At 32.5% G+C, this 22,804-nt stretch overlaps 3 protein-coding genes across 3 annotated transcripts; 2 read left to right on the top strand and 1 right to left on the bottom strand.

Moving 5' to 3' along the window:
• Window positions 1-1,340: 1,340 nt before the first annotated feature.
• LOTGIDRAFT_236248 (hypothetical protein) lies at window positions 1,341-9,335 on the top strand (the record flags this gene model as incomplete). The annotated part of the gene is made up of 9 exons (XM_009066575.1): window positions 1,341-1,547; window positions 2,250-2,338; window positions 2,553-2,649; window positions 2,903-3,473; window positions 3,884-4,157; window positions 4,380-4,462; window positions 4,852-4,942; window positions 6,455-6,563; window positions 6,882-9,335. Exons 1-9 carry the CDS (start codon window positions 1,404-1,406, stop codon window positions 9,333-9,335), a joined length of 3,912 nt encoding a protein of 1,303 aa, XP_009064823.1. The 5' UTR covers window positions 1,341-1,403.
• Window positions 9,336-11,196: 1,861 nt separating this feature from the next.
• LOTGIDRAFT_204724 (hypothetical protein) lies at window positions 11,197-13,764 on the bottom strand. Its single transcript, XM_009066574.1, has 4 exons — window positions 13,719-13,764; window positions 13,211-13,360; window positions 12,832-13,005; window positions 11,197-12,483 (listed from the first exon to the last, which is right to left on the bottom strand). The coding sequence occupies exons 1-4, from the start codon at window positions 13,719-13,721 to the stop codon at window positions 12,382-12,384; spliced, it is 429 nt and encodes a 142-aa protein (XP_009064822.1). The 5' UTR covers window positions 13,722-13,764; the 3' UTR covers window positions 11,197-12,381.
• Window positions 13,765-13,847: 83 nt separating this feature from the next.
• LOTGIDRAFT_196653 (hypothetical protein) lies at window positions 13,848-18,274 on the top strand. Its single transcript, XM_009066573.1, has 10 exons — window positions 13,848-13,991; window positions 14,509-14,580; window positions 14,706-14,813; window positions 15,050-15,182; window positions 15,763-15,879; window positions 16,098-16,147; window positions 16,502-16,634; window positions 17,033-17,152; window positions 17,531-17,647; window positions 18,129-18,274. The coding sequence occupies exons 1-10, from the start codon at window positions 13,932-13,934 to the stop codon at window positions 18,263-18,265; spliced, it is 1,047 nt and encodes a 348-aa protein (XP_009064821.1). The 5' UTR covers window positions 13,848-13,931; the 3' UTR covers window positions 18,266-18,274.
• The last annotated feature ends 4,530 nt before the right edge of the window (window positions 18,275-22,804 follow it).

Genomic DNA, 22,804 nt, shown 5'->3' with positions numbered 1-22,804 from the left:
GATGGACGAGATGGTCTACTGCAACCAATTAGTCAAACTGTGTTTATAAAACGAAAAAAGGCAGATTCCCCTAAATACACGTGACAGCTGGATATTAAATAAAAATATAAAGACTTGTAAGAAAAAGTTGATTCTCACTCAGATTGATATTTTTTGTCCTTAAAAGAGTACAGTTTTGTCAAATAATACAGAAATCTTATTGTATTGTTGATGATGAATTGAATTTTTTACTTTTTTTTCATTGAAAATAAAGTGTATTATACGCATGAAATCATACTAGGATCCGTTATCAAATTAAAAAATCCAGGATTTCAACAGACATTCCTGTTTGCATTTTCCTTAACACACCCAAAACGATAAGCTTATCTCAATTAACATGCGAAGAATTCTGAAAAAATTGTCAATTGTCCATTTCCATGTTTAGGTCACAACCTTTACACAAAGACAAGAATGTGATACATGATAAGTAAATTCTTAAACCATTCTTCAAGAGACCACCATATCTCTTATGTAGCAATATTTAAGTGTTTCCAAGAACCAAAATTGAGAACCATAATTCCTTTGCTATCAGAACAAGACAATTTTTTTTCATTTATAATATTTTTTATCTAATCAGATTTTTGCTATAACTATGCAATATCTTCAGCAATCTTCAGCATTTTAGAAACAAATCATTTCAGATAATTATGCAAGCTACTTTGTAATATCAAATTATCATCCACTCATTTATAAACACAACACTGTAACTTTTTTAAAAAAAAAGTGCCAATGGAAAGCATTTTTTACAATGTAAGATCAGCCTTTTGTAGACTAACATATCCAATGTAAAAATCATTAACTGTTATGTAATTAATGAACCTATTTCCAATTGCATATTAGCTGTATTATAATAAAGAAGTAATCAACTCCCGGCAGAAGGCTGTGCCCAAATAACCATATTTAATACTAGCAGATAATTGTTATTTGAAAATCTAACAATAATCAAATCAAAAACACAGAGATAACAATTTACAGTAGACTTGTATTATTGATAGTCTACAAAAATTTCTCTGCAAACATAAAAATATCAAAATGTAAAATTTCTCTAAACCTCAGTTTTTCACTCTCAAAGCACCTGTTTATTACAGCACGTGCAATAAATTATATTAAATAATTATACGACAGAGTAAAAGCAAAGAAAAATACAATGTTTTACCTTGTAGTACAAACGTAATTTACAACAATTTATTACAATTTTCTCACAATTTTACCATTTGATTATCTCCCTTCCTTATATTGATTGACACACATTTTAGACCAATCAGAACAAAGAGAGCGAGTTTTGAAGACAACAAGATGGAGGATTTGATAATGCAGTGAGACGTTCATGTTTTTGTTATAAATTTTAATGCTATGTTCTTAAAATGGAAGGATATCGAAATATATTTACTATAGACCATGTTCATAGACTCAGGCAACTTGCGGAACAAGATTTGAGAGAAAAGGGCATCAAGTTACCGAAGAGCAAGAAGACAAAAAAGTTGAATACATCGCGTGGACCAAATCAAGTAAGTTGACCTCAAAACAATCATTTAATAATGATACTGTGGTCATATTAGGTTCAAGGCCACGAGTTTAAATCTCATTTCAAATTTTGGTAGTTGTCTCAGCTCTAGATAGTGCACTGATTATCTAGATCTAGCCTAACATTATTGCATAAAATTTTTCTAGGCCTATCCAAATTTTAGTCTACTAACTGCTCAGCCCAGGAGATTTGCAGGTCCAGATTGGCAGATGTTAAGACCTGCCTGGATCACAATATAGGCTAGTACATGATCACTGATTTACTGTTAGTTTATAAGATTGAAGATGGCAGAGAGAATATAATACCTATGTAAAATAATTTTTTTGGCAGTCCTGAAACAGTCAGCTGTTTTTGTGAAGAAATAGATTTTTTGAATCTGTTACCAAATTCAAAAACTCATGATCATGGTAAATCTGACTGAAACTGTCTGTAATCATAAGCTTATTGATGACACACATTTTTTTTCAAATTGAGGCAATCAAACCTTTACCTACGTCTACAAATCTAAGTCCTTAACACCACCACCCACTTGAAATACTATAGATCCACATACATGCTAGACCTTCTCCTGACCATGTTATTTTACTAGGCCTATTCTGGTTGATATGCTTATTTGAAGGGCCCATTGAAAAATGTTTTAAGTTTATATTGAGTTATAAAAGTTTTCCTTCTCTGATTTTTTCAGGATGGGTTAATGTCAGCTAGTAATATATTTGGTAATTATTTATCACATGTACCATGTGTTTATGTTGGTGATTGTGGCTACGTACCAAAGTAAGTTTTTATTTTAATGCAAAAGGTCAGAACAGTGAGTTTTAAACAGTACTAGTCATACCTGACAGCATTTCCAAACATGACTAGCATTTGTAACAATCTTTACTTTCAAAACAATTAAGATATCTATGCTTACTTTTTGGTGTCCTAAACAAATATGTGCCCAAATATGTGGATGCTTATTTATGCTGCATCTTGAAATTTTTGTTTACAGATTTTTAGTTGATGCAGAGGAAGTTATTGTAGCTAATATTACTCAAGAGGGTATTTTTAGAAAGTCAGGAGCTATCAGTAGACAGAAAGAACTCAAGGTATTCCTTTTGAATTTATTGCCTGCAATATGCTCCATTATGTAGGTATAAGGTTTTTTTCACTTCTAGAGTTGAAAAAATCCTAAACCTACTTTGTCTTACCTTCCTTTGTATCTGTCAAGCAAAATTTCCCTCATATACACTGAGCACTTGGTAAATTGCTTGTCTTAATTAGCCTACTAAAGTTCTATATATAATAAGAATGGCTGTGAATATAGTAATTATTAAACTTGACTCCTAACTTATTTTTTAGCAACAAATAGAAGAAGGAAAGAGTTTTAGTGATGCTAACGTTAACGATGTTACAGGACTTATTAAACAGTTTTATCGTGAACTACCTGAACCATTATTCACCAGTGTTTACCATGATACATTTATCCGTTGTTATCAACTGGGTAGTCTACCAGTGGCTACTCATGCTATCTTGTTACTATGTCTACTGCTTCCCTCTGAATATCTTAGTGCTTTACGATATACCATGAAACTTTTGGCATTTATTGCTCTCCATTCTGATACCAATAAAATGGATGTTGGTAACCTTGCTGTGGTCTTGGCACCAAATATTATGCATGTGAATAGCAAGAGTGAAAAAATGAACTCAACTGAAGAAAAGTTGATTCAAATACAAACAGCTGTAGTAGAGTTGTTGATAAAGAATGCTGACTGTGTAGGATTAGTTTCTGATGATCTGTATGAAAGAACATGTAAAATGGTAGAAATCTATGGTGAAGAAGATTTAGATGCTAGCGATGATAATACACTAGAAGATTCTAAAGATTGTAAGAAAAAAGAAAAGAAGCGTAAACGTAGTGGATCTTTTCAAGGTATTAAACTTGTTTGAGTGTAATCAATTTTTATGGGGCAACAGCTCAATGAGTAAAGATCTATCTATTCTATTTAGTAGCCTATTAGTAGGTCCTAACCTTGATCCATGCAGGGTGGCTCAGTGATGTAGGAAAGAGGGACTGTCTTGGAAAAAGCTGTGCATATTAAAGATCCCACGACAGTTGGAAACAATAAAAGAGCAGGCTAATGCTGCTGTCCTGGCAAAATTTAAAAAGGATATTAGCTTTATATAGATTCCAACAATTATTGTCAGATTACTTCAGATTTTGGCTCTAGATAATTCCAAGAATGAAGAGCATCAGTAATATTTAAGATACATTTATTACTTTAAAAAAAGTTACTTTCAAAGCCATCAAAAATTGACTTTAATTCCATTGTATCTTTGCAGGGTTTGTAAGCACTATTGCACATGGTATAGCAAAATTACGTAGATCAACAGATGGTAAAGAACATACTAAACATGGTACTGGTAATACTAGTTCAACACAGGGTAATACCACGCAAGGCAGTACATGTTCTATTAACCTTACAGCTAATGAATGTTCTATATCACAGAATAATATAACTACAGATCAGCCACCACCCTGTATAGCAGCTACACCAGTTGTTATGAGAAAGAGAAAAGCTTCTGGTGATTTCGTTCCTTTCTCAGCCACTAAAAAGTAAGTTTAAAAGGTGCCCGCATACCAAAGCGATTGGTATGGTTGCAAATAATGACTGGTCTAGAGTTCCAAATGCAATTCACTACTCATTTGCATAAGTGTGCTCGAAACTTATGACCGTTAATCTTATTCGCAACCATATGCAAGTGATAATTAAAAACATTTTATATGAATGCTATGATAGAAACTTAAAATTTCTAACTAAAACCTCTTTTTCTGCAGAAAAGCCATTATTCAGCATTTACCACAACAAACAGCACTAGGTAATACACCTTTTACACCAGCTAGAAAGATTGATCTTTCAGGTATGATATTATTGATTGCTTCATTTGCATTTCATTCTATGAAGATTGCATTAAGGTATATTTTTAAAGTTTTAGAATACTGAATGTCTAGTCAGATTGGTCAGTGTGTTGAAAAGAGGACATTTTAAAGGCATGTCTCTTTATATTAAGCCTTGTTCTTTTGAGCAAGCTCTTTGATTAGGAATCTTTTGATTACTCTTATTTTTTTATTCTTTTTATTTCTTCAAATTTCCATTCTCCAAGTCTATCCTGAGCATGCAAGTAGTTTAGTTTTAAATTTTCTCTTGAGAAAAACAAGACAATTTGACAATTTTCAGAAATGGAGAGGTTAGGTACAATTGATAGTCCATGTATAAACTTTAGTGAGCATTGTATACCTAACTTTACAGCTACACCTACCCCTACACCAACTACAAAGGATATGAAAACCCCACGTAAAAAGTTCTTGTTTAGTCCTGGCAGTAGTAAAAAAACAGTGAGGTTTGTACTTTCTTTTATTCCATTTTTTGGCTCATTTGATACTGCCATTTCTCTGAGTAGGCACTGGTGGTTGTGATAAATGAGTTAGACCTATGTTTGCAGACCTGTAGACTAATAGTCTGCTGTAACCTTGACCTCGTTAATTTGCCTTTTTTTTCTGGTTCAGCTACCATCTGGATTAGATAAATAAAGTAAAATCTCTTTAACTTAGTTCACTTCAACTGTCAACGTTCATATAGGTCATTGATATAAATTTATGTCTTCAAAGGTGTTATATAATATATTAAAAGATAAACTTAAAGGGGATGTGTGCCACGGCCAGAAATTGTGACTAAATCCTTTTCCATGTGTTCCAAAATATAAGGGTTTTTATTGATATTCTGATCAAAATGGTATTAAAGGGGATGTGTGCCATAGGCAGGAATTGTGACCGAATCCTTTTCCCAGTGTTCCAATATATATGTGTTTTTTCGATGATATTGTGATCAAAAGATAAAATTAAAGGGTATGTGTGCCACAGGCAGGAATTTTGACTGAATCCTTTTCCCAGTGTTCCACAATTTTCAGTTTGTTGATATTGTGAATTTTATATTGGTTATCTATTAAAGTCCTTGTTTTATCAACTTACTTCGTTGGAACATAAAGAAAAATTATCAGCTTTATAGTCTTCATTACATTAAACTATATGTGAATTGGTGCACACTTGCACTTTAATGTCATGAATTGCATTGATTTGAATAAGAAAAAAAATTATCTAACCTAATCTTAGTGAGATAAGAAAATATCATTTAAAAACATCTGTCAGTATTTATTATAGGTTTAAAATCTGTTAAAATATATCCAACAGGTGGCTTATTCTCATTATTTATCACACCTCTAATTTACATATATCTAGCCACAGATTATACTCAGCCCCAGGGTAGGGCATCAGATTATTGTGACCCCAAGGCCTTTGTTATGGTTCATTGATTTCTATTGTCGCTTTTTTTGATTACAGGGTTTTTGTGTAACTTAGATTTTCATCAGATTAGATTTGCCTAATCCTTATTTAAATTAAATTTATAATCAAAGAAATATATGTTAAATCTAAAAAAAATTTGGTTACAAGAGGACTAACTTTGAAAAAATGAAAATATTTTTTTTAGTTGTCACTTTTACATTGGGAGTTTTACACGATAGTAAGATTGCAGAAACATTAGTGTAGTAGTCCAAGGGTTATCCATTGATGAACTGCATTCAGCTAGCATTGCTAAGGGTTCATTGGAATGAATGCACTTGTGCACTAACAATATGTATTCAACACATGTCTACCAATTAATAGGACATATAGTAGTAAGCAATAAAATTCCTGTGTAATAAACAAACTTTTATTAACTTTTAACTTTCAATAGTTTTACGCTGTTATTTTTAAGAGCTTTCTTGTTAGTACTATATATTCAGTTATAATCAATTACACAGTAATTAAAATATTGATAGAAATATTGATAGTAAATTGTACAATTGTCTTTTCAGTAGTCATGCTAATACAAGTAATACCAGTAATAATATATCCAATGGTTCCATCAAGAAACCAAAGGGAAAGAACATATTTAGAAGATTGAGTGGTAGTAAGAGTGATAAGGTAGGGTTTGTCTTACAAGTCCGGTTTTGTTTTTTTGGAGTTTATATGAACTCTTTATGGTTCTTGATTATTCAATTGCAGGGAAGCACCTTATCAAAGCAATAAAATACATTTGATTACTTTTTGTTCCTGTTCACTTACTAGTACTTCACTTACTTTCCTGATACACCAAATATTTCCTTTCTACATCAACCTTCCTAGAGATTATATATCTGAATCACCTGTTGGCATGGGATGACCTCTTAGCCATTTGTATTTTTATGGTTGTAATGTTATTAAAATTTTTGGTCCTGAATCTATAACAATGTGTATTTTCAGGATGCTGAAAGTATATCATCCACCAGTAGTATTGGTGAACGACTGGCAAGCCCACCAGACTCTTCTCCGAGCTCTGGTATATATAAAAGTCAGTCTGATTCACCATTATCATCTAAATTACCTTCATCACCATCTTTACCAGATATCTCTGTTTTATCACAAACTAATTCCCTCAACGAAGGCTTCATCTCAGAGGCAGATGTTCCGGATTTTGACCAAACACAAGAAAGAGGACGATCCTTACAAAGAAATGCCCACACTTCATCTTCAGACCCTACTGCTGACAGATCTCCCAAGAAACCTGCTCGACGTTCACATTCTGCAGACTATGCTAATCTGAAACGTGGAGCCCCTAATACCATAACTAATGGTTTACTCAAAGGCAAACCTTGTGATTTAAAGAAACTTCGAAGAAGCTTTGATAAATCAGATATCAGTAATCCCATACCAATGGTGGTTCCAACAATGTCTGAAACTACTCTTACCTGTCAAGAAGCTGTAGAAGCACAGCAGAGGAGAAATGCTGATAATGCTTCCATCAAAAGTTTGTCTGGAACTTCAATTGGATCATCAGTATCACAGGCTTCAACACATTCTCAAAAGATTTTTCCACCCCCTTCCAGATTTTCTGACAAGCAAGATAAAGCTTATGATTCAGATGAATCAGAAACTGGATTTTCAACGATCTCTGGCAACACAGTTGTCTTTGTGCCAAAAGGTGGGAAGCCAGTGATAGTTTCTCATAAGTCCTCCAAAGAAAAACAGATCCAATCCAGTAATAGTACAGATAGTTTGATGAGTTCGGTATCAGAAGCATCATTGGCTAGTTCCCAACCACAGATTGAAAGAAGTATGTCAACAGATAGTGGTAAAGGATCCCTTTTAGATGACACCATGCTGAACATGAACACTAATCCAAAATCCTCTTTAGATACTGCTTTTATAGAAGAAAGTATGTTGATGGATTCCACAAGGTTAGATCTTGATGAAAGTGAAACATCAAAATCTGAAAATGTTGGAAATCCCAAGAAATCTTTATCATCCTATGACTTAAACCAGTCTGATGTACCCAAATGTCAAGTTGTACGTTCACAGAGTATGTTCTGTACCAGTAACAGTTTTAACCGCCCACCTCCAAATATAAAACCAAACTTACAAATTAGTAAAGAAACCCATAAACTTTTAGCTCGTGCTGGGTTCCTTTCTGATAAAAAGGGCTCCAAATGTGCCGAAGATTTTCAAGTTCCTGTTAAATCACCACAGAAATCTTTTTCCAGAGACAGCAGTAGGGCCTCTATCAATATGGGCAGTCTGGTGGACATGAAGTGTGAAGAGGAAGATACAGTGATGGACCTTCCAACTATACATGTCACTGACACTGAAATTGCTTCTGAAGAACAGATGGAAACTGAATCAATAGAGATTGAATCTGATAGTAATATTATTAAAAGAGCTGATACAAGTATACCTAAACATAACAGTATCATCAATATACAGAAAAATAATAGTGGAAAAGTTGCTGAAAATGTAAAAAACTTGGAAACTCCAGAAACCAAGGAAAAATTCGCTTCCCCTTATCGTTTTCCAAATTCAACCACAAGAAAAAGAGGCATGTCTCCAATTCGAATTCCTACCATCTTTGCCAAAAACGATGTCCAAGCATCTAAATTTAGAGAGCTTGGAATGCTTGCTAAAGAAAAGGGATCTTTACCAAAGGGAACAGCAAAAGTTCCCATTTCTACAAATTTGTTGAAATCTTCAGACCCTGCTACAAGTACTGGTTCTGGTTCTGAAGACTTTGAGTTTGTTAAACCATCAATTCGACCTAATGTCTATTATACTGATAAGAATAAGCCTAAAAGTTCTTGCACAAATAGCATCGTGTCTGACAGCTCCATCTCCATAAGTTCCATTGATTCAGCTTCAGCATCTTGTTCTGAGTCAATAAATATTTCTGCATTGACAGAATCAACTGACACCCCTGAGGATGATGTTTTTAATCCAACATATGAAGCAGAATCTGAGGAACCAGCTAAATCAGTCAACTCTTCCATTGGACGTACACCATCATTTAAAGGTCAACATGTGGACTTAAGTTCTTCTTTAATGGAAACAATTAATGACATTTGTACTCCTCAGCGACAAGCTTTAAAAGATTGTGCAAATGTTGTGGGTAAAGAATCCACCACAACAAAATTAGATGAAGACATTGGTGATTATGTTGTTTTAAGAACTGCTGGTGGTCTGACACCAAGAAATGTTTTACGCTTTGCTCAAACCCCTAAATCAAAATGTATTTCCCCAAACAAACCCTTAAAACGTTTAGTATCTCCTGGATCCCCCAGACGCCACAATAGTCAAAGATCCCCCAAACAATCATCAAGAAAATCAGATGGTGCTCCTGTTTTATCATCAATTCCTGTTCATTTACAAACAGATACTGGTGAAATGTAATTCTTGGACATCTTTCATTATTGTGCCATTTAAATGTTTATTTCGATTTTCGTAACGTATAATGTGCCTAATGGTAAATTTCAAGTTATTTTAAAGTCAAAATCAAACTAAACTAAATTTCTCATTCATTTGAATAATTATGTCTTTTTGTGTGATAAAATATGCAACGAGAAATTTGACATTTTGAAAAAGATATGGACACATTAATGATGCAAAAGTTCAAAATTGCATTCTTATTTCATTAAAATTTGTCTTAAAACATGAAAATATAAATAGTGCTATATGTTTTATAAATGTAATATATATACCTTCCATGTATCTTGCATGATCTTTTTTATAATCTTTGCTCAATATTTCTATGTACGTAGTCTTTTATTATAATTCTTAGCCTATCATTTCTGTATCATTTTGTATAATTTTGTTGAGTTTTTAGTTTGAGAATTGTTTTCTTGGGCAGGTTCCTTATTTTGTCTTCTATAGCATAGCAATCCTGATCTACTTTTCTAATCTGTTTGATTATGTTTGTGGCTATTGTGCATTATATTTTTGAATTCTCATTCAGATGTATTTAATACACTAAATTATTTTGAAAAAGGTGATTTATAGTAAAATCATGATTAAAATATCATAGAATGGTAACTATTCAGCTGCAGCTTTTAAACACTAAACTACTTTGTCGGTTTCATAATTACCTGAATGGTCTGTGAAACTGCTGTTATTTTCTTAGATCAAATATATTATTATCATGTAATATACAAGATTACTTGTAGTTCAAAGTATATGACTTTGCCACATCAGTTTCTTATGCATTAATTATTAACAATAGGGGGGGAAAGTTAGTTACCTTCGTTCTCCAAAACTGACATTTTGATGTATTTTAGTTTCAGATTATGAAAGTACAATATAGATGTCAATGTCAAGGTCTTTCATAATGTAAACCTAACCACATACCTGCAATTATTATTTCTATTCAAATTATGGTTGTGATTCTTGAGTATATGAATTAACTTACATTACAAATACTATATTGCATGTAATTATTGCCAAAAATAATGTCTTTTTGCTCATTTTAAATGAATTTACAGATGTACATTGGTGTTCATTAAAACAACACAAAGAATTTATGTCAAAGAGCTGTCTCCTTATATATTTTTGTGAATTACAATACGAAGTAGCAAAAAATGGCATAAGAACAAAGAAGCTTTGAATCTACATTAGGAAGTGGTGTTGATGGTTATAGATTGATGTTTGTACATGTATTTTAAGTAATTAGGTACTAGTTTTAATATGTATATAATACAGGAAACAATGAACCACTATATTGCTTTGTTGAGGTTTTTTTTATGGGGCCAATTTGTAATATATAGACATTATATTTTGTTGTACATTTATAACTATCCTATAATAAAACTATGTATAACCAAATATTACTTGTTGGTCTTTATTTTTTGGAGTTTTGACCCCACCGTATTTTTTATTAGCAAAATATAACTGCCAACACCTGAAAGGATAGTGATATAAATTTTGAAGATGAAATAAGACTTTTACTTCATTGGGCATTTGAATTCACACAAAACCAATAACTTTTCTTAAGGCTTAAGATATGCTCACTTATAAGGGTAAGCAAGATTCGTGTCTCGACAATATTAGAGGTTTGTGGTCAAAGGGGGATAATATTGTCAACTTAAGAAGAGTTATTTCCCTTTATTCATCAATGCAAATTCCTGAAGTGAACACATCCAACATTGATGTAATTTTCTGTCAATAAATGCATAATAAGTAGGTTTATCATCAACAGCTGATTTTTTTAAGTAGATTAGCACAGCTTTCTCATAATTGGGCAGGGAAAGAATAAAGTATGTAGTTTTAATACCATTTATATAGCATAATATATCTTAAGGACTATGAGTATAATATAACAAAAAGGAACCAAAAGATGACATGTAATCTAATGATATATTTATCTGATAAATCAAAACTCAAAATTTAACATGATTTTCAAATATATCATTTGTGAACATTTTATTTGAAGTAATATTAAGGCATTGTTGACCTGTTTAGCAATTGATTTCAAATTCAGTTTATGAAATCAGCTAGATTGCTTTATTTCTTGATAATATCAAGTTAAAATTTGGTGAAATAAACCACTGGCCCCTCAAAACGATCTTAGCACTAGGATGTCCTAGAAACTGTCTTAAAACATAGGACCTTATCCTATCCTACTCTCAAAAACGGTTTTAAGCTAAGACCTCCTAATCTAGGACAGAAAGGCCCCGAGTGCCTAGGATTGGGCCTAGCGAAGATCGTTTCGAGAATACATAGCCTGGTTCTCTGAGTTATCTCACTTAGATCATTAGTTTCATTTTTTGTAAACATATCAATAATATGCAATAAATGATAAAGATTAAATGAAACTAGGTTTGCAGACATCTAATGGAATGATAATTGATAATGAATAAAATCAGACTAACAAATTCACCAATATACATATCCATCTACACTACAGTTGCCATTGACCTTTTATTAAATACAAATGTTTTATCTATCTACCTGAAACTAATAATATTGTTCATGTACTAGGAGTGAAAATACAAGATAAATAAGTGATACACATGTAAGGGTTCAATAACAATCTCAAGTAATATCTAGGGGCGGGCTATTAATTAGTACAATTCATTTTACCACCACAACATATTTTTCATTTGAAATTTTGTATTCTGCAAGGCAAATTTCAGAAGCGAATTTTGTGTATTCTTTAAATCAGATTTTATAAACTATTTGGCAACAAATTACCACAAAAGTTATTTCTATGATCTTAAGAGTGCTCTTTCATCATCCATGTAGATCAAATTCTTCTTTGTGTTCAGATGAATCATGGCCTAATAGAGTCCAAAGGTTGGTTAAAGACCTGTCAGATTGTGGGCAATCCTAAGCTCTATCCCACTGATGTTCAAAGCATGTCTTTCACAAGATGTTTGACTGCAGCTTTCAATATTGTCCCAACATAATAACACAATAACCACTGCTCCAATAGCTTATATACAAACTACTCTAATGATGATAACATTAATAATTGTTTTAATACTTTAGTTTGGCTAGTCTCTCTTATTTCACCAGCTAAAAACATTTCATCTACAACACTATATACCTGTAAATACAACCAAATAAAAAGATATTAGTGAAAATGGTAGCTATGAACTCTTCCAGGGGGCCTCATTATTCAAGTCATCCAATCTAAACAAGGAAAAATATCAAAGGATAAAAAGATTCCATCCATGTAACCTATGGATTCATACAAGCATTGTTCCACATCTATGTCATTGAGAGGATGCACATTTCATGATGTCGGGCAATATTTACACTGGATTATGTTTACAAGGTAATGGAAACTTTGACTTGACATCATTTAATTGAAGACAAACTCAACATCAGATTTATACTGAAAGGTGATATCTAACTAGAGTTTTATGATATGTATTCACAAATTGATAAATACCTTGTAAAAGTTGAAAACTAGATCCAATTCACAAACATTATGGAAAAATTCATTCAAAACTTCCACAAAGTTGTGAATTGCCTCTAGATAAGCTAAATTGTTGTCATTGACATCCACACAAATACAGAAATATAAACCAGCATATCTTCTGTAGACTATTTTAAAATTACGGAACTGAAATGGAATATAACAATTAAGAGTTTAGGGAAAAATAAGTCAATAAATTTTAAAAAAAATGTTAGAATTTTGAACTCATCATATGGTAATATAACTATATATATAACTCTATTAGTACAACTTATCCATAACTTAAGGTGATGTTACTATAGCATAGGCTTGCTTAATCAAGGTACTTAATTTTGTAGCTAAATGTATTCACCTCAACAAAGTTAGTGTGTTTAGCATCTCGCACAGTGACGACAGCGTGGACTTCTTCAATGAGCTTCTGTTTCTCATCATCATCAAAATGCATGTACCATTTTGCCAAACGAGTTTTCCCAGCTCTATTTTGAATCAAAACAAAACGAATCTGAAAAGAAAATTATGCATGTACATTACTTTATATTGCAATGTACCTTAGAAGGCAACAATTTCTTACTTATCGAATCTTGCCGTTTAGAATTTAAAGACTAGCAGTACGGTAGTTGAATCAAATTTTTATCTTTAAGAGTCAAAATTAAATGAAAAAGAGAATCATGAATGACGAATGATGAAAGTCAGTAGATTCTAGTGAGGGGATGATGGAAAAGGTGCATATTTCATTTATCATTTAACAATGTTTTTGGGAATGGTGATAATACGGCAGTTAGACCAAACGCATAGAAAGTTTTTGAAAATGGACAATGTAATTCTCACAGAAGTACTATTAAATTGTCGAATATAATTACCATTTTGCAGACAAATTCAGAATAATTTTATGTCAACACCGGTCTCCTCCCCTTTTGTGCGCATGCACATGAATTCATTTATTAACTTCCTGTACAACTGCGCATGAGTATTATTAATTTCCGTTTCCTATCCATGCTGCAATGTTTTGATATTTGGTTAAAAATCACAACAAATTAAGTGCTTGAAAACAAAATAGAAATTATACAATAGACATGGAAAGAATAGACGAAATTCGTTCAAGGGTCACGTTACATGAACACGGTGTAGACAATGTATGTCAAGTTAAATTACTCTACTGTAGGATAGGAAACTATCACCTCAAAATGTCGAATTTTTATTTTGCACTTTTTTTATGCAGTGACTGAGTGTGTGTCGTTGTTATGATCATTTTGATAGATGTCATAAACAGCCTTGATTGGTAGGCCTTAACATCTCTCTTGACCAAACATAATCTTCTTTTGTCAGCCACAAAAATATTTTTGAGTATTCTTATGTGCATAGGAATAAGCTACAATAAAGTAAAGATAGTCTAATCTGACTGTCATCAGGAGCTTATTTATTGAAATTGATTGCAGGGATTACTTAAGGCATTGACCTTTTTTTAAAAAATGTAAGTGACAAGTAGTATCTAGTCACACGTATTCTGATTCACAAAAAAATAAACAATTAACTAAAATTTACTGATTGGACAGGAGACAAGGACTCGAGGCGGTAAATGGTATCATTCAAATAGCTGTTTATTATAAAATGAGAAATCAATTCTACTAATATAAACTGTTTGTTATTAAGGTTCATAGTACAGATTTCCCGGGAAATTATGATGGATATGATGATTCTTGGAATCTGAAGAAATTTGAAAAGGTATGAAGGCTTTTTTATAATTTGTTGATGTTGTGATAATATAAGAATAAAATCATTTTTATGCAATTATTTTGGAAAATATTTTGGATCAATTGATCACTGTTAACAATATTTTTTTTTTATAGAAATTTAAAATAGATGTTAAGAAGTTAGAAGGAGATGAACTAGAGTTTGATATGATAGGAGTAGATGCTGCCATAGCCAATGCTTTTAGAAGAATTTTGTTGGTTGAGGTAAGCTTTCCTTTTCTGAAATCGGATCACAGACAAATAATTCTGATTTTTCAGCCTGTAGATCAACACAAAATACTCTTACCACATGTTAAGTCTATTGTTAATATGCGCCAATTTTTACTGACTTTCACATGTGCTGGTGATGCCATAATATCAGTAATATGTGCATTTGAAAGTGAATCCAGTACAGTAGCAAAACTTCAAATCTGCATATGAAAATTTTATATTTTTCTAAGGTACCAACTATGGCTATAGAAAAGGTATTTATGTATAATAATACATCTATAATACAAGATGAAGTATTAGCACACAGATTAGGATTAATACCTATTAGAGCTGATCCTAGACTCTTTGAATACAGAGCTGAAGGTATGTAATTGTTCTATACAATTATCATTTATCTTACATATCTTCTGAACCTTAATGCCATTTGTGATATAAGGCAGTTAAAAATGATTGTAAAGAGGTTTACTAAATGTTTTATTTGTATTTGGACACTGATAGCATCAATGTGCACCATTTCAATTTTCATTCAGACATCTGTGGTTCCTGCAATTCCACTAAAATTAAGTGTTTGATGATGTCACTAATCACAAATGGACTTAATATGTGATAAAACTTTTAGAAAACCTCTTTACAATCCCTATAACATGGGATTCTCCTCAACCATAATTGTCTGTGTATGCACAGACTCTACAACTGGGATAGATTGCAGCCATTAAGGGTTTAGAATGCAGCCATTGAAGTATTATTGAAAGATTACGTAAATAGAATTTCTTATCAGGTCACACTTATGTTTTGTAAAACCTGGGGACAGAAAGACAAATGCACAGGAATATTGGATAATGGATATCAGTCTAAAAATGGTCAAATTACTGATCATGTTGTTTAATTTTGTGGTTTTGTGTGTTATTTTAATTAATAAGATGTTTATATTTAACATTATAAGGTGATACAGAAGGAACAGCAGAAGATACAATAGAGTTTCATCTAAAAGTAAAATGCAGTAGAAATAAAGAAGTGAAAGATGCTACAGATCCTGATGAAATGTATAAAGATCATAAAGGTAAATATTGAATTGTAAGCACTCAAAGACACAACTTTTGACAAATATAAACAACTTAGTATACCTGATATGCAAATATCACACAATTGATGTATTGAGCACTATTTAAACATTGAAAATATTTTGTGATTGTGTTCACTTTTATAACAAAAACAGTAAGTGGATATAATAATTGCTTTGTCTTGATAAAAACTCTAAATTGGATGTTTCTCTTTTAGTAACTACCAAATATTTAAAATGGGTACCTGTAGGAAACCAATCTGAAATAGTAAGTTAGAATATCAGCTTTTTGATAACCATAAAATATCTCAGTTCTGTGAAAATCAGATATAAGGCACCAGTAATTATTTTGTCAACCTTTATGGTCTTTTATACCAGAAACATTTTTACACTTACCTGATGACTATTTTTGACAGATATATACAAAAAAGGCTTGGTTTAGCCATTTGGTGAAATCCAAATCATTTAATGGCTGCAAGTCTCATTGATCACCCAAAAGAATTGCAACTTTTTCTTTGAAGAACAGATAGATAATTTTGTAGACCTACCAAGCAACATATGCCTATTTTATGCTAGTCCATTTGGGTCTCAAATTAAACACATGATGAAAATATAATTTCAGTTTAAAGAAGGTGATATTAAACCAGTTCATGATGATATATTAATAGCTAAATTAAGGCCCGGTCAAGAAATGGACATTGTAATGCATTGTGTAAAAGGTATTGGAAAAGACCATGCTAAGTTTTCTCCAGTTGGTAAGTAAGTTTTGATATCTACACTAGCAAATCACACATATGGAATATTCATGAAAATTTAAAAATCTTTGATTTTGTTTTTGCCATCCTAATTGTTTGTTCTGTATGTTGAGCAACAATGACAGGTAAGGCGCCAGGAAGGGTATGCTTTCTCTTCTAGACACCTGATACCACTTTTCAATATGAAATACTTTCTCACTTATTATTCATATACTTCCTCAAGTTCATTAGCTGCTAATATTCCTTATTATGTTGTTTTGGGTTTCGTTTTGAGGTTTGAATCATTAGTACTTAGATTATTTATTCTATCTAAGGTCCATTGGTAAACAAATTATCTTTTCATGAGTGAAAGTGTGTAAGGAGTTATTGCCCTTGACAATATTGAATATATATTTAAGCAACAGCATCCTACAGATTACTACCAGAAATAATATTAAAACAACCCATAGAAGATGAATTAGCTGAAAAATTACAGAAAGTTTTTTCACCTGGTGTTATAGAAATAGAACAACATAAAGGTATACTGATTTCGGTTTGATCTTTCCAATATTAGTCGTTTTCAAAACCTGTTTTAGTAGGAAACTGCAAATGAATTTTTAACATGGATGCTTAAGTTTACATAGAGCTATTCTTAGTACAGGTCTGTTTTCTGTGTTTCTGAGATGGAGCAGGCCGGAGCCTTGTGATTGTTTCACTTTGTAGTTGCATATTTCAAATGGTGCCATCGAAGTTCCTTACAGCCATAACAAAAATTAGCAGTTTCAGACTCTTGATCAAGTATTATTGTAATGCCCAGTAATCTGTAACCACCTACCAGAATAATTTAGTAATATGGATTAAATGGTTTAATCTGACTTTATTAAATAATGAATAATATTTTACTTTGTGTTAAACAGGGAAAAAGAAAGCTAAGGTAGTACATGCTAGAAGAGATATGTGTAGTAGAGAAGTATATAGACATGATGAATTAAAAGATTTAGTTAAATTAAACAGAGTTAGAGACCATTTTATCTGTAAGTTTCAATTAATCAGATTCCTCTATCGATTCCGCAAAGCCATCATCATAAAAGGGAAACTGCATGGTATTGTGATCCACAGTAATGATGTCATAAAGACTATTTCACAATTTGGGCACCTTGTCAGCTTACTGGGCCATCCGTTTCACTTACAGAGGTGTTCAATTTGCACACACATGTAATCACAGCTTAAAGGTCTTCTGACAACACTGTGATTTTCTACTACACTCTTAGCAACTGACAATAACTCATAGAATACAAGGCAGTGTTTCAGTCTTCCCTGAGCCCTCTGCTTCCTGACATACTGCAGTTGCCATCAGTTATTAATGTTTTCCCTTTTTGATTAAAAATTTGATCTGGTTGTTAACTAAACCAACCCTTGATCACAGTTGTTAGTTAACATCAGTTCTCACTGAGTCCACTTAATTAAAATTTCCTAATTTATTTACATTACAAATTTTTAATTAATATATTTCAGTTTCTGTGGAATCAACAGGAATACTGCCACCTGATGTTTTAGTGTGTGAAGCTATCAAAGTTTTAATGAATAAAACAAAAACATTTTTAAATGAACTACAAGAGGCAGAAATAGGAGTGTCTAATAAAAATAAATAATATGATTTCAGTATTTTATTTATCAAAATGTCTAACGGAATGGTCAAGTTGTTTCCATCTGTTTCACCCAATAGTATTCCCAAATCTGTCTCAATATTCACTAGACAGAAACATCTGGAGGCTGGAGGCATATGTTTCAGACTAGGTATCCACCTGTTTCTGTTGGGTAGGCTTTTGCATACAAACACAAATAGAAGAACCTAAATAGTGCTTCCAAAGCAGTGAATATTAACTATATATTTATTTTGTGTGGCAAACTAGAAAACTACTTGATAGGTAGTTGCAGAAAAGTAAAGACCGAAATATGGTATCAGTAAATCATTTCTAGAATTAAATGAATATTCAGCGGGAATAAAGTTGCTATAGGGAGTGGCTCACCACCAGGGTGCTAATAACTGTGTTCCATGACGTAGACAAGAGCTGCACGCATGAATAATAAGACCCACGAAGTGACGATAGTCAAAACTTACCATAGTTACAAGTGGGCAAGGGGGCCCCAAATAAAGGATTGCCCCCATACACTATTGACCCTCCAAGGAATCGTGTCTTGTTGCGAGCCCGAGAACCAGTTATCGGGGAATGTAGGCAACTGCTGAGGCTGATTTCATATTTTTGTGGTGGTGTCATAGTCGCAAGCCTCGCATAGAGCGTCTTAAAGGGTTCTCTCAAGAACATTTTTAGAAAAAATTAGTTTATTTTGTGTATTCTGACACACATTGTGTAGAAAAAAGGTAGACATTTAGATTTGTTGAAAATAAAGTTCGGGTACAAACCGCTTTTCTAGGAGGGTGGCAAATGGCCCACCCCCCTGCATCCCCACTGGCTTCCCCTCCCCCACACAGTACCCCCACTGTTTATATCTCGGATTATCAATTTTGTAATCAGATCACAATGATGAAATTATTCCCCTTTGACCACACAGTGTACTTGATTGATGAATGTTGCACGTGAATTACGTTATAGAAAAATGATTTGTGTTGAATGCAATGAGCTGATGATTTGTCAATAGTAAGTCAATTTATTAATATCTCTTTTTAACATAATCCAATTAATATCAAGATATAGTTTGTTTACTCTCTGAGCTCTTAGTGAACTCAGAAGTTGTATTCCTTTCTTACCACATGAATTTGTTTATGAATTGAATTTTGGTAATCATTTCCAAATGAATTGAAATATCAACTACAAAATATTACTGAGAATCTTGGATTGCCTTAAGATTATTAGGTAAAAATATATTTTATTGGTACAATTATTTGGAAATATGATTTGACGGGCAAATTTGAGTCCGAAATATGATTTAGTTTCACAGGAAAATTCTGGATGGGAAGTGTGTCCTTTTCAATTGTCAAATTTCCAAACCTTGTATATCTATGGACCAGAAGATATTACTATATAAATAGCATACAGTTAACTCCGACCCTAACCCCAAACTATAATTGCCATAACTTCGCCCAGTAATTTTTTTGTTACAAACGAAAGATTAACATCTCCTCAACCTATTTCAGTCGAAAAAAGAAATTCGCATTTTTTGAAAACTTTCGAGCAAATGGACTTTGAAGTTTCACCCTGATTTTCATATGAAAATGGCTTAAATTTTGGTTTGGGGAAAACGTCTGAGACTAACAGTGCTGTAACAGGCAGAGTTTGCACGACCAGAACCTGAAATTTGGAAAAAAGGAGGGTTGTGCAAATTGTTTTTCTAAAGATAGCATGTAATATAGTGTTTTTAATATGGGATTCAGTCTTGAATTATTTCATTATAAACTATGTTAAAATCTACCTACAGACCTATACAAAATCATTAGAAGTAAGGGCAAGATAAAAGTGTTCTCTCCCTTCTTCCAGCTTTTGCTTCGCCATGATAATTTACGTGATGTATCACTATCGCTCTTCTTTAATAAACCTCTATAAAGGTACTCTATCTAATATTACCGACTTAATTTCGACTTGAATGCTCATGTGCTCCAAATAATTGCCATAAATTTGTCAAAAATGAAACGATATTTGTTTGTTTATCGGCATGAATATCTGTCTGCAACTTCGGGTTATTTAGATTGAGAGATTCGCGAATTCAGCCCAGTTTTGACTACTCAATTTAAATTTTGATTCGTATTTCGGAATCAATTCAAAAAGTTACCAATGACGTTTATGATAATGATAAAGTAATCGTAATGTAAAATAAGATACAATGCATCAGGCTATGTCTAGAATAAACGTTCCACAGTTCTTCAAGTCAACTAAGCGGAAGATAGCGAATGACTCATTATAACCTCCGTGTAATAGTACTCCGATGACTTTTTATGGGTGACCGTCTTCCTTCTCTCTGTAAGATTCGATACTGTTAATAATTTACGGTTAAAACTGACTTTAAAACAATTCCATAAGTAGCCACAGTGGTCAAATAAAATTGCCGAAAATTCCTTCCCGTGAAGTATATAACACGTTACTAATTAAATTAAAAAAATTGATTCCCATTTCCTAAAATTCGGTAGCAATTCAAATCGTTCTGGTGGTAGACTCTCACCAATTATTGACGTCCAACATAATATAAAAATATAATAATATTGAAAGGAATGATAAAAGGGATCAAAAGGTTTATAGAGACCGCCGGGCGTAGCCTAAAATTCACCTGGAAATTATACAATTTGATTTGATTGCTAATAGTCGTGTTAAATTTTAATTGTGGCTAATCTGAAAATATATTGGATCGCAAAAAGGATTATTTGAATACGAAAATTGCGATGCGATACCACCCTAATTGAACCCTGTTTTTGAGGAACATATATTATTTGCCACGCGAAATTTACGTATGGTTCTTGACACATTGGTAAATAGTCTCAACCCATTAAAACATAAACTCAATGCGTTTGTTCGATCCAAAAGCATACACTAGATAAACAAGGTGGAGTTATTATTATTAGTCCACCTCTTGCACAAAATATGTTCTGTCCCTTGCTCTTAGAGAACGTGCGGTTAAACTGTAGTCTTGAATAATAGGTTGGTTGGAAGATGACAAGTGGATTGCTTCCAGCAATCTGATAACTCAGTCTATGACTAAGAAAAGATAAGATTTTAATGTATATATACGCCCTTTGTGGGCAGCATAGAATATACAAACTGTACAATGGTTTGTAATAAACTATATAAAATAAAACACAGATATATGAAAAATAACATAATGAATTAGTATTATAAAAGTAAGAAAAAAATGATAATGATATAATTAGAAGCATTGAAAAGATATGATTAGGTGAAAATTAATATCCCTTTGAGAAGGTTATTTATTACAATTAAAATAAAATAATGTCATGACATTTGTAATATAAAAATAGTATATATAAAACTGAAAATGAATACGCTGTAATATATATAATATACAAGTCACTGATTGGATTTTTGCGTTTTTCAAAACATGCACTTATATGTACATAGTAAGAAACAGACTTCCTGTCGTGTGTCCATACTAGATCAACTCCACCACTCACCATTATCAACCAGTATCTTGTTACAACATATACCCCGTGGCTGCGCCAGCCTTCATAGACCCGGGGTACAAATAGGGGCAGACTGACTCAATGGGGGACAACTGCTGAATCTGAATTCAAATTTTGGCTACTCTGTAGTGGTGTCATAGTCGCAAGCCTCTGGTAGAGCGTCTGAGAGGGTTATCTAAAGAAAATTTAAAAAAAACAAAATTTGATTTTGTGTATTCTGACACAATATTTTGGAGAAAAAAGGGAGAAATTTAGATTTGTTGAAAATAAAGTGGGGGTACAATTGGGGATGCAAACCACTTTTCTAGGGGGGTGGACCTGTACCCCACTGCATATAACATGAAATATTTCATAATTTCACTGAGAGAAACTTCATTTCTAGTACCTTAAGTTAAAGCTTTGAGATTCATTTCGCTTTTGTTGCCTTTTAAACCGACCAATAATTGATCTCTGCAATGGTCCATTAGCAATTTCCTATACTCCCAAACATCATTTATAAGCATCAACAGTATATATTGACTGTTAATAACAATTTTACTCAAATTTGTTTTGTCAATTGTCTGTCATTTCCGATATAAATTGGTCCAGACCATTTAGTGAAATGACAACCAAAGCTAAATTAATGCCATCAAAGAAACAGAGAGAGAAAGTCGCTAATGGTAGTAATTTGAAGCCCTAATGAGCACGTTATGTATACGTAATTAAATATTGTCACCTATTCTGATTAATAATAGTATTTTATAGTCAGTTTGATTATCTCCCTTATTAACTGTCGTCTGGACTGGAATGGATTGAAATAAATAGATCCCTCTATCAGTCATGAATGTGGTTTTATTTTGGCAGATTTCATCCAACGTGATTGATGGAATTCAAAAGAATATTCTTACCATCGTATATGTTTCGTGGACAATATTAATAATAACTTTGTTTGCACCATTCTGAATTCCATCCGGCGTCTATGACTTGACCAGGGTACGATAAATACCAGTGAATCTTAATAGTGAATAATCCCTTTTGTTTCAATTAGTTCAGTAAAACTAAAGTC

This window comes from Lottia gigantea (assembly GCF_000327385.1).
Source record: "Lottia gigantea unplaced genomic scaffold LOTGIsca_78, whole genome shotgun sequence".
Lineage (NCBI taxonomy): Eukaryota > Metazoa > Mollusca > Gastropoda > Lottiidae > Lottia > Lottia gigantea.
The sequence above is the reverse complement of the archived record's forward strand: the minus strand, read 5'-3'. Positions and strand labels throughout refer to the sequence as shown.

Excerpts from the sequence above, each read along its gene's own strand:
- LOTGIDRAFT_204724 (XM_009066574.1), bottom strand. Across the intron at positions 13,006-13,210 it reads AACACACTAACTTTGTTGAG|TTCCGTAATTTTAAAATAGT; the intron begins GTGAATACATTT and ends ATTCCATTTCAG. Across the intron at positions 12,484-12,831 it reads TAGTTTTCAACTTTTACAAG|GTATATAGTGTTGTAGATGA; the intron begins GTATTTATCAAT and ends TTGTATTTACAG.
- LOTGIDRAFT_196653 (XM_009066573.1), top strand. The coding sequence starts at position 13,932 with ATGGAAAGAATAGACGAAATTCGTTCAAGGGTCACGTTACATGAACAC. Across the intron at positions 14,814-15,049 it reads GAAGAATTTTGTTGGTTGAG|GTACCAACTATGGCTATAGA; the intron begins GTAAGCTTTCCT and ends TATTTTTCTAAG. Across the intron at positions 17,153-17,530 it reads AGAAATAGAACAACATAAAG|GGAAAAAGAAAGCTAAGGTA; the intron begins GTATACTGATTT and ends TGTGTTAAACAG.